This window comes from Hyla sarda, chromosome 6 (genome assembly GCF_029499605.1).
Source record: "Hyla sarda isolate aHylSar1 chromosome 6, aHylSar1.hap1, whole genome shotgun sequence".
NCBI lineage: Eukaryota > Metazoa > Chordata > Amphibia > Anura > Hylidae > Hyla > Hyla sarda.
This window is the reverse complement of record NC_079194.1, coordinates 176,969,384-176,983,369: the sequence shown is the minus strand read 5'-3', so window position 1 is coordinate 176,983,369 and position 13,986 is coordinate 176,969,384. Positions and strand designations below refer to the sequence as shown.

Below are 13,986 nucleotides of genomic sequence, written 5' to 3'. Positions count from 1 at the left end.
CCATCTTAATCCCCTTGTTCCATTATTCTCCCCTCCCTCTGATTCCCTTTTGCCATTATCCGATTATGGCAAAAGGGGATCAGAGGGAGGAGGGAATAATGGCACAAGGGGATTAAGTATCGCATTAGTATCGCATTAGAAAGGTAAGCACACGCCTTTATGAAATTAAGTACTTTTATGATTTATTTTGTCCACGGGACCCGCCGAAATACTATCACCCTTTAAGGGTACAGTCGTGAAAAAGGTTGAGAACCACTGAACTAGAGACTCCGTTCAGAACGTATGTGCTATTTTAAGTCAACTCAAAAGTGTAATATGCTTGAGGTTCTGGCCTCAAGCTTTCTTTCTCCACAGCTGAAGCAGAGGCTTAGTACCGTAGCTCCTTCTAAATGTCTGGTGGAGAAGTATCTTATCGAGATCAGCAACCACTATAACATTCCCTATGAAATGGATCTTGCAGTTTCAGTGAGTATAATTTGGAGTTTGCACAAGCCTTTAGTTATATGCTTGAGGATATATATATATATATATAGCATTCCTGATGTAACTGGAGTAAAATGGATTTCTACGTTTTTAAAGCTTCAGATTACCTGTCTCATTAAAGTGTGATGGTAACATCTAGGACCCCCACTGATGTTGACAATAAAAGGGCCACAGTGCTGAGTCTTCACATTACAGAGGCTAAGTTTGCTTGATTATTAAAACTGTCTTTCAGGGCACTCAGGCTAATTGGTTGTAGTTCGTTGTAGGTGGTGCTGTTGTTTGAACAATCCGGAACACTGGTGTTGCATATGGTAGTTTTTGGACAACTGCCACTGCAGTTTTTAAGTCAAAGCAAGAAGTGGATTTAGCAGGAAGGAGAAGTATAAATCCTTCCTTTATATTTCCCATTTCACTTGAATTTATTTCTAGCTTTTGTTTTTCAGAACTGCATGGCCGTTTTCCCCCCAAAAATGCTGTGTGTGTAACCAGCCTTAGAGTATATTCACACATACTGCCGATTTTATGCTGTAGAAAGGCAGAGTACCTGATGTTGCACTGTCTTCCTATCTAAACCATGTGGGAGAGGAAAAGCAATAATAATGTTCTTATCCTCATATCTCATCCTCATATCCCATCCAGACAACATATGCCGCCCTTATATCCCTACCTCATATCCTGCAGTCATATCCCAACTTCATATACCAACCTAATATCCTGTCCTCTTATCCCGTCCTCTGCATTAACTATTCTCTCGGTCTGTGGTCTTTCGCACCCCCAGCATGCATCCCCTCCACAATTCACTCCTTCACAAGCTGGAAATGATGAGCTCAGTCATATTGCCACATAAATAGCCCACACATAGACTTCTGCATACTACATATTCCCTTTCACAGCTAGACTATCCTAACCCTATATACTAAGAAAGCACAGATTCATCTAAAGGATGGGTCCCCAGCCCAACAGGCCCTCTACAATGTAAAAGGTGCTCCGTCCACGACACTACTTCAATGAACAAGCCCACACTGGCTAACCATTCATTTACACTACCTCATGGTAGTTTTCTCACTTTTGCGTTTGTAAACTGCAGTCAAAAACAACGTTAGAACAATGCACACATTTTTAGATTGTGCTTTATAAGCAGCAGCTGACAAAACGTGAGTTTGCACCAGTTTTTCCTTGTTATAAAAGACTGAACTTGACACACTATAAAACAACCTATGTGTAGCTTCAGTATATTGTTTTGTCTTTTATGCTTGCATTTATAACTATTATATGTCTGTGATTATGATTTTTTCCCAGAGTGAAGTTCAGCTGCCTGACCTTAGTAACTTGGAGATTACAGATGAAAACATGTGGAAGGTAAGCTTTGATGGAAGAGACCAAGGAGATTCCCCTGGTACCAGATACATAATCCTATATTATAGTTCAGTCAAAGAGATAAAAGAAGAATGTGGTGTACAGCAGAGATAATGCAATACAGGACATGGGTACATATATGTACAAAAGACCAAAAAAACACTTGTCGAGCATGACCTTGGAAGAAAATAACACGCACAGCTGTACTGTAATATAGTAATGAAAGAGCTATAGTAGACAAACCAAACACAACTACATAGACACATATACAACAAGACATAATTATATTGGGAATGGGGGATGGTTAGCTAAGCAAGTTTGGAAAGCCGCGGATTCCCTAAATAGAAGCCACACCAAATAATATTGTATGCTCTTTAGTTCAATAGGTCTATGGAAAGTATTTCCTCCATCAGTTGTATGGAGTTAAAGAGTACCTGTCATGATCTTGTTACATTTTATATTCCTCCCAGTTCACTGCCCCCATCATGATAAACCACCCCCTGCCTTTATTTTTATAATTGTTTTTGTTTTCTACCTTGATATTGCTCTGTATCTTCTGCTCAGTCAGATTCACAGACTGGGAAGGGGCGTTCCCCAGCAGGTGTGACATCATCCTCCCTTACTCGGCTACACACAGCCCAGAGCAGTTCAGTGTGAGATGAGCTATGACTGGCTAAGGCTGCACACACCCCATTCAGCACTCCAGACTGCATTTCCTAATTTTGGACTTCTGCCAGGCCAACAAGAGTTCAAAATCTGTGTAAGAGAAAGGGGGAAATGTGTTCTGGACAAGAAGAGAGACACCTGGTGGCAGTTTTTGTAAACACAAGTAAAACATAGAAAACGTTATATTTTTTAAACAAAGTACATTAGAAAGATTTGTTATTTACCAAAAAGTGCAATAGCAAAAATTGGTTTTAATGACCGTGCCCATTTAAATTTCACCAAGCATTTTAGGAGAGAGGAAAGTGTAATGGATTTCTAATAAGGATAACCATTCATGCCAATTGTAAGTATGCTTTTCTTCTGTGCGGATACCACACCTGGGAGGATGAGGAGCAGAGCATGCCTGATGAAACTGTGCAATTGCAGTGAAACACATCTCATTTTATTCATTAAACCTTTCTGATCTTAACTGGCGTGTCTTTCCTGGTCAGCGCCGTTGAACCCTGCTCATCCCATGAAGTCACCATCTACCATCAGCTTAATGTTAGGCCTAGTGGCCATTCTTCAAATAATGTTTAACATACACTTGATTAAGTGTAACATGACTTAGAGAATAGGTAATTTTCTGATGACACATTCCCTTAAAGGAAGGGAAGATAGAATGTAAATTAAGTTAATTTGCCACAGTTTTTCTTATTCTAGTTGCCCATTCAAGTAAAAAAGCTAAATTTCAGGTAATAAAACAAAATTCTTCAATCCAACCTCTCTAGTGCCGAGCAGTAACAGAAGATCCTGTCCTGTGGATTCCTCCAAACATTGAAAAAATGCGCAGAAACCACAGCACTCCATTGTAAACTTGAAAGAGTTGGTACTTTTATTAAAGAGTACCTGTCACCAAATAAAACTTTTAATATAGTGTTCCTTGTGTAATTAGCAGACACTTTCCCATTCACTTGCTTTTAAGATTATCAACATAAATATGTTTAAAATGTAATAGGAAAAATGTCCACTAGGTGGCTCTGTTCTGTTCCCTGCCACAAATATTACATTGAGTTTGGTCTCTTCCGGGCCTGGTAGGAGACCAAACTCAGGAAGTGCTTCTCCCTGCACTGAGCTTGATTGACAGCTGCGCAGAGCCTCACTGAAACATGCATAGAGCCTCACTGAAAGCTGCACAGAGCTTGATGTCTTCTATTCATCACAGCACTACAACCCTGTGACGGCAGAAGTGGTCCCCCGGCAGGCTTCAGTGATGTAATGCCTTCTGGGAAACACCCACTTTCTCCTGCTGGGAGATTGCACAATGTGAGCAAGAATAAAGGTATCATACAGGGCTTTTTCAAGCTCTGAATTTTTTTTTTTATCGCAGGAGGGGTGTTAGGAGTAGTTAGGGAACAAAGCCTGAGTTAGTATAGAAAAGTCTGTTTGGTGACAGGTACTTTTTAACCAATTCATGGGCAGATGGATTTGTGAATAATTAATAGTTCCACCTTTTTCACCTTTACATTGGAGTGCTGTGACTTAAGGATGCTTTTTCAGAATTTCAGGTACTGTAAATGTATATACATATAAGCCATAGCAACCCATATACAGCTAAGGAATTGTGGAGTTTGTACTCCTATAGCAATATAAGTATAGCAGTACTATTGTCTATATACCAGTTTATTGAAATTAGTTGTTGTTTGTCACAGGTCCCTTCACCTCATTTCAACCTTGGGGTCTATGAGCCAGAAAAATGCAAAACTATTCTGTCACCATTTAAGGTTGGAGAAGAGCCATCATATCACCCTTTCGCTCCGATGAGCTCAGTAAGTTTAAGTATCTGTTATTCCTTAAGTACACACTAAAATTTATTTATAAAGCATCTCTTACAAATGAAATTTGTTCTAATCCTACAGATTGAATCTGCTGGGCACCCATTTTTATGATTTCTTGTCATCTAAACTATAGTCATAAATAATAGGGCTGAATATAGCATATTGTGACATTCACAAACTTTCATAATAGTTAGGGATGAGCCAATCGAATCTGATGAATCCGAATTCGTTAAGAATTTCAGGAAAAATTTGATTTGTAAGGAATCCTGAATATCGCCGCGATTCAATGAAATTAATCGCTTCATTAAACTCAATTTAGTGCGGTCCAGGCTCCAGGGCATCTAAAATCTATTTAAAATCTTCTATTTAATTTAAAAAAAAATATTTTTAAGCTTTTCAATTGTGAGGCACTATGGTCTCATCGGGCTGCTGCCACCTCTAGGCTCTGTCATTGTGCCGCCTTGTTATATTGGGTTTTGCGGTCATACAGAATTAGTTCAAAGTAAATGCTTCGGGCCCCCGGGACATTAACCCCTTAAGGACCGGAGGTTTTTCCGTTTTTGCATTTTCGTTTTTTGCTCCTTGCCTTTAAAAAATCATAACTCTTTCAAATTTACACCTAAAAATCCATATGATGGCTTATTTTTTGCGCCACCAATTCTACTTTGTAATGACGTCAGTCATTTTGCCCAAAAATCTATGGTGAAGCGGGAAAAAAAATCATTGTGCAACAAAATTTAAAAAAAAACGCTGTTTTGTAACTTTTGGGGGCTTCCGTTTCTACGTAGTACATTTTTCGGTAAAAATGACACCTGATATGTATTCTGTAGGTCCATACGATTAAAATGATACCCTACTTATATAGGTTTGATTTTGTCGGACTTCTGGAAAAAATCATAACTACATGCAGGAAAATTAATACGTTTAAAATTGTCATCTTCTGACCCCTATAACTTTTTTATTTTTCCGTGTATGGGGCGGTATGAGGGCTCATTTTTTGCGCCGTGATCTGAGGTTTTTAACGGTACCATTTTTGCATTGATAGGACTTATAACACTGCACACACTGATCTTCTATGTTGATCACTGGTTTCTCATAAGAAACCAGTGATCAACGATTCTGCCGCATGACTGCTCATGCCTGGATCTCAGGCACTGAGCAGTCATTCGGCGATCGGACAGCGAGGAGGCAGGTAGGGGCCCTCCCGCTGTCCTGTCAGCTGTTCGGGATGCCGCGATTTCACCGCGGCTATCCCGAACAGCCCACTGAGCTAGCCGGCATGCTTTCGGTTTCACTTTAGACGCGGCGTTCAACTTTGAACGCCGCGTCTAAAGGGTTAATAGCGCGCGGCACAGCGATCAATGCCGCGCGCTATTAGCCACGGGTCCCGGCCGTTGTTAGAGGCCGGGCCCGACCCGCTATGACGCGGGGCCACGCCGTGGCCCCGCGTTATAGATCGGGAGTGGACACATGACGTTCCAGTACGTCATGTGTCCTTAAGGGGTTAAACTTGTGAATCTAATCAAAATCTTCAATTTAAATTTTTAAAAATCTCTTCAATCTTTTCAATTGTGAGGCCCCATGGTTGTTGTCATATATTACTTGTGGATTTACCACAAGAATCCAATGAAACATGTTGGAGCGATAACAATGAACCATAACTGATTAAATCAAACATTTACAGTCATGGGGCGGGGGGGGGGGGACGCTGAGAGGCAGGGGCTTGAAAAGGTGGTAGCTCGCCTCGTGGTGGACCGCCAGCTCGATTTTAAAATACAAGAACAAGCTTTTTCACTGCAGCAACTTATAGCAGTATGCGCCCACTTATCCAATGGTGCAAAAGCTCAATGTGCTTCTGTCCAAGTTGCTGGGGCTGCATTCCCTCCTTTTTGAAGTGGACACTCAGTCATGAGCATGGGGGTGCACTGAGAGGCAGGGGCTGGGAAAGGTGGTAGCTGGCCTCGCGGCGGACCGACAGCTCGATTTAACCCCTTCCCGACCTATGACATACCTGTACGTCATGAGTGGCAAGGTGTTCCCGACCCATGACATACAGGTACGTCATGAACATTTTTGCCGCTACTCGCGGCATCCCGCAGCGCCCGGTAAGATGGTGGCTATCACTGATAGCCAGCCATCTTACCATGCGACCACGGGGGGTTTCATCCCCCACCGCCACCCCCAGTGATCGCTGCTATCAGCTGGTCAAATCTGACTAGCTGATAGCAGCGTTTCGCTATCAGAATACTTAGCAGCGCGGTGTGTGAGTCCCGATCACGGGGATCGGGACACACACCGCTCTACTAAGTGTCCCTTACCCGTCCCCCGGCATCACTTACCCAGCCATGCGGTGTCCCGAGCGGTCCCGGCGTGAGCTGCGTCCTCCAGGCGGTCCCGGGGGTGGTGCGTCCCGGAGGTGAGTTTCCGGCAGCAGTGCGGCACCTTCATTGGCAGCAGTGAGATCGCCGTAAAGCGATCTCACTGCTGCCTCTGGGAGTTTCAAACCAGTGTGCCTCCAGCTGTTGCAAAACTACAACTCCCAGCATGCACGGACAGCCAAAGGGCATGCTCGGAGTTTGCAATAGCTGGATGTTTGCCCACTCCCCCGAATGTGAATGTACAGGGTACACTCACATGGGCGGAGGTTTACAGTGAGTGCTGCAAGTTTGAGATGGCGCAAATTTTGCGCTGCAGCTCAAACTCCCAGCCTTACAAATTTTGGGGGGCTTTTTCTTCTTTAACCCCTTATGAAAAGGTGAAGTTGAGGTCTACACCAGCATGTTAGTGTAAAAAAATTATTTTTTACACTGACATGCTGGTGTTGCCCTATACTTTTCATTTTCACAAGAGGTAAAAGGGAAAAAAGACCCTCTAAATTTGTAATGCAATTTCTCCCGAGTACGGAGATACCCCATAAGTGGGCGCAAAGTGCTCTGGGGGCGCACAACAAGGCCCAGAAGGGAGAGTGCGCCATGTACATTTGAGGTGATTTGCACAGGGGTGGCTGATTGTTACAGCAGTTCTGACAAACCCAAAACAATATATATCCAACAATAATATCCATATGTGACCCCATTTTGGAAACTACACCCCTCACGGAATGTAATAAGGGGTGCAGTGAGAAGTTACACCCCACTGGCGTATGACAGATTTTTGGAACAGTGGTCTGTGAAAATGAAAAATAAAAATTTTCATTTGCACAGTCCACTGTTTCAAATATCTGTCAAACGCTAGTGGGGTGTAAATGCTCACTGCACCCCTTATTAAATTCCATGAGGGGTGTAGTTTCCAAAATGGGGTCACATATGGGGGGGTCCACTGTTCTGGCACCATAGGGGCTTCCTAAATGGGACATGCCCCCCAAAAACCCTTTCAGAAAAACTCACTCTCCAAAATCCCATTGTCGCTCCTTCCCTTCTGAGCCCTCTACTGCGCCCCCGCCGAACACTTGACATACACATATGAGGTATTTCCTTACTCGAGAGAAAATGGGTTACAAATTTTAGGGTGATTTCTCTCCTTTTACCCCTACAAGAACATGCGAGTGTAAAAAATGAAGATTTAGAATTTTCTCCTTCACTTTGCTGCTATTCCTGTGAAACACCTAAAGGGTTAAAACACTTACTGAATGTCATTTTGAATACTTTGGGGGGTGCAGTTTTTATAATGGGGTCATTTATGGGGTATTTCGAATATGAAGACCCTTAAAATCCACTTCCAACCTGAACTGGGCCCTGAAAAAGTACAATTTTGAAAATCTTGAGAAAAATTGGAAAATTGCTGCGGAACTTTGAAGCCCTCTGGTGTCTTCCAAAAGTAAAAACTTGTCAATTTTTTGATGCAAACATAAAGTAGACATATTGTATATGTGAATCAATATGTAATTTATTTGGAATATCCATTTTCCTTTCAAGCAGAGACTTTCAAAGTTAGAAAAATGCAAAATTTTCAAAATTTTCATGAAATTTTTTGATTTTTTACCAAGAAAGGATGCAAATATCAGTGAAATTTTACCAATAACATACAGTAGAATATGTCACGAAAAAACAATCTCGGAATCAGAATGATAACTAAAAGCATCCCAGAGTTATTAATGTTTAAAGTGACAGTGGTCAGATTTTCAAAAAATGCCCAGGTCCTGAAGGTGAAAATGGGCTGGGTCATGAAGGGGTTAAAGATACAAGTATGGGCTTTTTCACTGCAGCAACTTATACACTGCAGCAATTATGCACTATTAGGGCTGGAATTACCGTGGCTGCTGGCACCAGACATGCCCTCCAATGGGTCCTCAATAGAGATGAGTGAATCAAATCGGACAAATCGAATTAAAAAAAAATGCTCTCCTCTCTAGTCGTCGTCATAGATTACCTCTGGAATTATCACAAGCTCAATGCTTGCCAGAATGGGTCCTCAAAAAAGGATTTTACAAAATGTAAAAAAATTAAATTAAATAAAAATTAAATTAACACTAACATTATCACTTCAACTGTGACGCCATATTGTCTCCCGACCCTGCTGCCACATCCAGACGCTCTGCGTCAGTGATTCTAATAGCAACACCTGTTATCTGCATGTCATACTGAATAACAGTATCATTTCACTGACCCAGCTCACTCCCTATGCATGTTACGGCAAGGCAAAGTGTTCTACACCCCTACTGAGGCACTCTGTAGGCCGGAAATAGCCATTTTTAATAGCAATTGGCCGCAAATAAATTCTGATCGAACCAAATTTTTGGGGAAACTTCAGCGAATCGGCCAAATCGAATTTTTTTTAAATTCGCTCATCTCTAATAGTAGAATATAAAGAAATCTTGCACCCCCAGTGTTGTATATTCTGATGGAGTTGTCCTTTATATACATAAATCCATGTGCAGTATGCAGCAGCTGGGGGAGCATGCTCTCCTGCTCCAATCTGAAAACCTTTACCTGTCAACTAGTTGACTGAACCCTGTGTTGTATGTTACAGGTCTTATCACCTCATCACGACCTTGAGGTATATAATTCTAAAGAATCCAATATTTTTTTGCCACCATTTAAGGCTGGAGTAGAACCATCATATCACTCAGTCACTCAAAATAAGCCAGTAAGTATTTGCTCTTCAGAGGTGTAAAACATTTTCAATCTTCTGCAGGAAACTAATTCCTCAGCAAAAGTTCCACTACGGAACTGAACCGAGCAGCGGAATTCCTGTTGAAATCAATGGGAGGATGCCTCAAGGTGGAATCAATGAGGAATATCCTTGTGGATATTCTGCGTGGATTCTCCGTAGTGTGAATGGGACCTTACTTTGACATTGTTCAAAGTGCTGCTTAAAGAAGTACTTCAGCAAATTTTTGCTTATCCCTATATGCCGGGCTGCCACAAATAAAAAAAAAATAAACCTTGACTTCCGCCCCACAGATCCACGATGCCGCTGGTATCACTCTCTAGTCATCCAGTGCGCTATTCTTTTTGCTTTTAGGGCCCAACACGTAATACTGCAGCTCAGCAAATCGCTGGCCGCAGAGATGTCCGGCCTCAGCTTGTGATAGGCTGAGCAGCAGTGTGATGTATCGGACCTGGGAACCAGGAGGAACGCTGGTCCAGCGCCCAGTACATCGCACTGCTGCTCAGCCTATCACTGGCTGAAGCGGGGCACTGTTGCAGCTGGTGATAAGCTGAGCTGCAGTGTTACATGTCAGGCCCCAGAAGCAAGAAAAAGACTGCACCATGGTATGGGGGGAGCGGTGAGAGGAAAGTCAAGGTTTATTTTTTTCATTTGCAGCAGCTCGGGCATATAGGGATAAAAAATTAGATTTACAGCAACTTATTCTTGGTGCCATGAAGTCTCACTAGATTTACAGCAACTTATTCTTGGTGCCATGGAGCCTCCCAGATAAACTATGTGTACATAGTGTAGGGACAAGTATTGAAGCAACATCTACAAACTACCATGAAATCAACAGAACCTGAACATAAGCAAATATTGTGGATGCATTTGTAGCTTTGTCATGTGGTGTGATCAGCTCTATAGGGTTAGGGATTTTCTCTCTACCTACGAAGTGTAATGTCCAATTATGTTAATCAAGGTACAACTTTTGGACTGGGTTACAGGGACATTACTACACTACTGGATACTTTCAGACCGAACTTTCAGAAAAAAATCTTCCACCACCTCTTCCCGCCAGTCCTCCATCATGTGGTCTGGTAAGTACTTGACTTCTGCTGTCTGAGAAGTTTCACATAGATGATCATCTCAGCTTCTTACAAATCATTATTGTACCTTATCGTATTATATATGGACAGGCCAAATGAGAGAGATCATCTTTTCAAGCAGCTCAAGACTGTGGCTAATAGGGGAAACCTGAGTGGAGGATTACTATAAAATCTTAATAGGACATCTATAATAGACATTGAGAGCTCATTAACGGGCGGATTTGAATGTGTGCGGGCTCTGCGCGGCAGACTTTTGGCAGCGGAATTTCTGCCGCACAAAATCTGCCACAGACCCAATGAAGTCAATGGGGTCTGTGATGGATTTTTGACAGCAGAAACTCCACTGCTGAAAATCTGCCATGGAGAGTCCATCCCTAATCAAACTCACAGTCAAAAACACGCTGCAAGTCCAAAATTAAACCTACCCATGTAAACGAGCCCTAAGGGTGTATTCACATGTACAGGATATGCTGCATATTGAATGCTGCAAATTTGAAGCTTCAGATTTGTTGCTGGATTCAGTCATTTAGTTTACATTGAAATCTGCAGAAAAAATCTGCAGCATAAAACACCTATAGGGTGTGTTCACATGTACATTATCTGCTGCAGATTGTATGCTCAAATTTCAATGTAAGCAAAATGATTGGACACAGCTTCAAATCTGCAGCATCAAGTATGCGCAGGATACTGTACGTGTGAATACACCCTTAGGGTCAGTTTACACGTCCTTATGTGCTGCAACAGATTGTTCTACCCATTGAAGACACAGCAGCAAAATCTGCTGCAAAAAGAAGGAGGTGTGAACTGACCCAAAGAGTGTATTCACTTGTACAGTATCCTGTGCACATTTGATCCTGCAGATTTGAAGCTATGTTCAATTGTTTAGTTTACATTAAAATCTGCAGCATCAAATATGCGCAAGATACTGTACATGTGAATACACCCTAAGGGTAGGATCACACATTCTACATCCGCAGCATATTTCATGCTGTGTAAAATATGCTGCAGGTCTGGAGGTTGGATTGCATGTCGGCGGTATGTGTGACCTTAACCTAAGGGTACTTCACATGTGCATATTTTTGCTGCATATTTTCTGCTGCTGGTTTTACTACCCATTGACTTCGCTAACTTGTGTGAACGTCTAAGTGTTGTCCAAATCAATTTGTTACTTTGTTGACCATAGAAAACCATATGATCCTTCTCTTTTTTGTTAGGGTCTTCGGGATTCTTCCTCTTAACTCCTCCCAGAATTGGCATTTCTGATCATTTCTGCCTTATTATACTATGACAAGCGCAAGTCTGGTCAGATTTGCAGTAAACAAAAGTTTCCCCAATCAGTTTCATTTTTATCTATAGTATAATCCAAAAGTCTTTACCACTATGATGTGATGATATTGGCAAACTATGGCAGAAAGTTGCACCAAGTGTAATAAATGCAATTTTATTGTTTTTCAGCCTCCTAATTCTTATGCCAGCCTTAAACGTAATTCAAGTAAGTATCCACAAATGGGTTGTCTGGTGAAATATTCTTTTCTTAAATAGGGGGTCAAACTAGGTTAAAAAAAACTTTAAAAAAACAACTTTGCTCACCTTGCCAGTCTCCTGCTGCTGTTGATGCTCACTGATCTCCAATTTCTGGTCCTAACTTGACATGCCAAAAATTGCAGAAAATGCCAGCTCAACCAAACATTGGCTGAGGTAGGTTACCACTGCAGGCAATGATGGTGGGCTTTTTCTGTGTGCAGAGATGGCATAGGTAGTGGATCCATTAGGAAGAAGAAGAAATAATCATATGTGGTAGGGCCACATGCGTAAATATCTGAACTATTAAAATTTAAGGTTAGTTAAACCTCATGGTCGATGGTGTACACGTAAAAAAAATACCAAAGTCCAAAATTGAGAATTTTTGGTCACTTCATATACCATAAAAAATTCATAAAAAGTGATCAAAAAGTAAAATGGTACCAATAAAAACTACAGATCACAGCACAAAGAATGAGCCCTCATACTGCCCCTTATGTGGAAAAATAAAAAAGTTATAGGGGTCAGAAGATGACAATTTTCAACATACTAATTTTGGTGCATGTAGTTATAATTTTTTAAAGTAGTAAAATAAAAGTAGTAAAATAAAATAAAACCTACATAAATTGGGTATCTTTTTAACCGTATAGACCTACAGAATAAAGATAAGGTATAATTTTTACAAAAAAAAAAGCACTGCGTAGAAATGGAAGCCCCCAATAGTTACAAAATGAAGTTTGTTTTATTTCACCCCATAAATAATGTTTTTTGGTTTTACCGCAGGTAATGGTATAAAATAAGTTATGTTATTACAAAGTACAATTGGCGATGCTAAAAACAAGCCCTTTTAAGGGTCTCTAGGTGCAAAAAGGAGGAAAAAACGAAAGTGCAAAAATGAAAATTGGCCTGGTCCTTAAGTTTGGCCCTTAAGGGGTTAAGTGAGATAAGGTTTTATAAACAAACATTCAGTAAATTAAATGGCAATACCATAGGCCAAAAAAACAACTCAAACTGTCAATACCTGACATTTTTATTCTTTTTCTAGGTTCTAGTCGATGGTATCAAAAGTTCACTAAATAGTTGTCCCATGGCATAACCCAAATAACCCTTTGTGGATTACATGTATCTCCTATGGGTGATAAAGACAGCTACTGTCAAGAAAACTGCTGTAGTAAGACATGACAACGGATAATATATAGTTTGTATAGATTGTACATTTTAAAATTTGTATTTTTTGTTATCCCAGTATGTTCTGTTCTTCTTACCAACATTTAAAATATTTATTTTGTGTATTTTGTAAAATAAAGTATAAATATCAGAGTAAAGGCTACATCCCAACTCAAGTATGAGACTGTGTGTTTTTCTCTTCCAGAGGCTGTTTTCTTTAGAACTGTAGACTGTACATTAAACTTAAAGGGGCATTCCAGGAATGTTTTTTATCTGACTATGTTACAGGTGCTGTAAAGTTAGTGTAGTTCATAATATAGTGTCTGTACCTGTGTGTGACGGTTTTCTCACAATTCTTATGTGATTTTCACCCCAATATTCTTTTTAACAGCATACAAAATGACTGTTGTCTCTGATTTTTCCCAGGTTTCAATGCGGCCGAGACCTGACATCACTAGTCAGCTGATGACAGGGAGCCTGTCTGCTTCAATGGGTGGAGCGATCGCTTGGTGGGAGAGAGATCAAGCTGCAACTAATGCTGTAGGCACCCTGATTGAAAACCACAGATCTTTGAATGGATGCAGCTCATTTATGTTTCAATGGGTGTGGTGCCTGATGTGTGGGAGGAAAATTGAATTATGGGATTTATAGGCAAAAGAAGAAAACTCAAAAAGGAAATACCAGTTCACAAACAGCTAGCCACAGTATTATGGTAATCCCACAACATAGCCATTTAGCCCCAAGACAAGCGCAGATCCTTCCTAAGCATCTCCATTACT

The 13,986-nt window shown here is 41.0% G+C and overlaps 1 protein-coding gene across 1 annotated transcript in view; it reads left to right on the top strand.

Moving 5' to 3' along the window:
• Positions 1-11,757, top strand: part of LOC130277472 (IST1 homolog) — a 59,372-nt gene extending 47,615 nt beyond the window's left edge. The window contains exons 8-13 of the mRNA XM_056528147.1: positions 355-465; positions 1,783-1,842; positions 4,197-4,313; positions 9,291-9,407; positions 10,418-10,510; positions 11,734-11,757. Coding sequence (XP_056384122.1) covers positions 355-465; positions 1,783-1,842; positions 4,197-4,313; positions 9,291-9,407; positions 10,418-10,510; positions 11,734-11,757 — 522 coding nt within the window. The remainder of the gene's footprint in view (positions 1-354; positions 466-1,782; positions 1,843-4,196; positions 4,314-9,290; positions 9,408-10,417; positions 10,511-11,733) is intronic.
• The last annotated feature ends 2,229 nt before the right edge of the window (positions 11,758-13,986 follow it).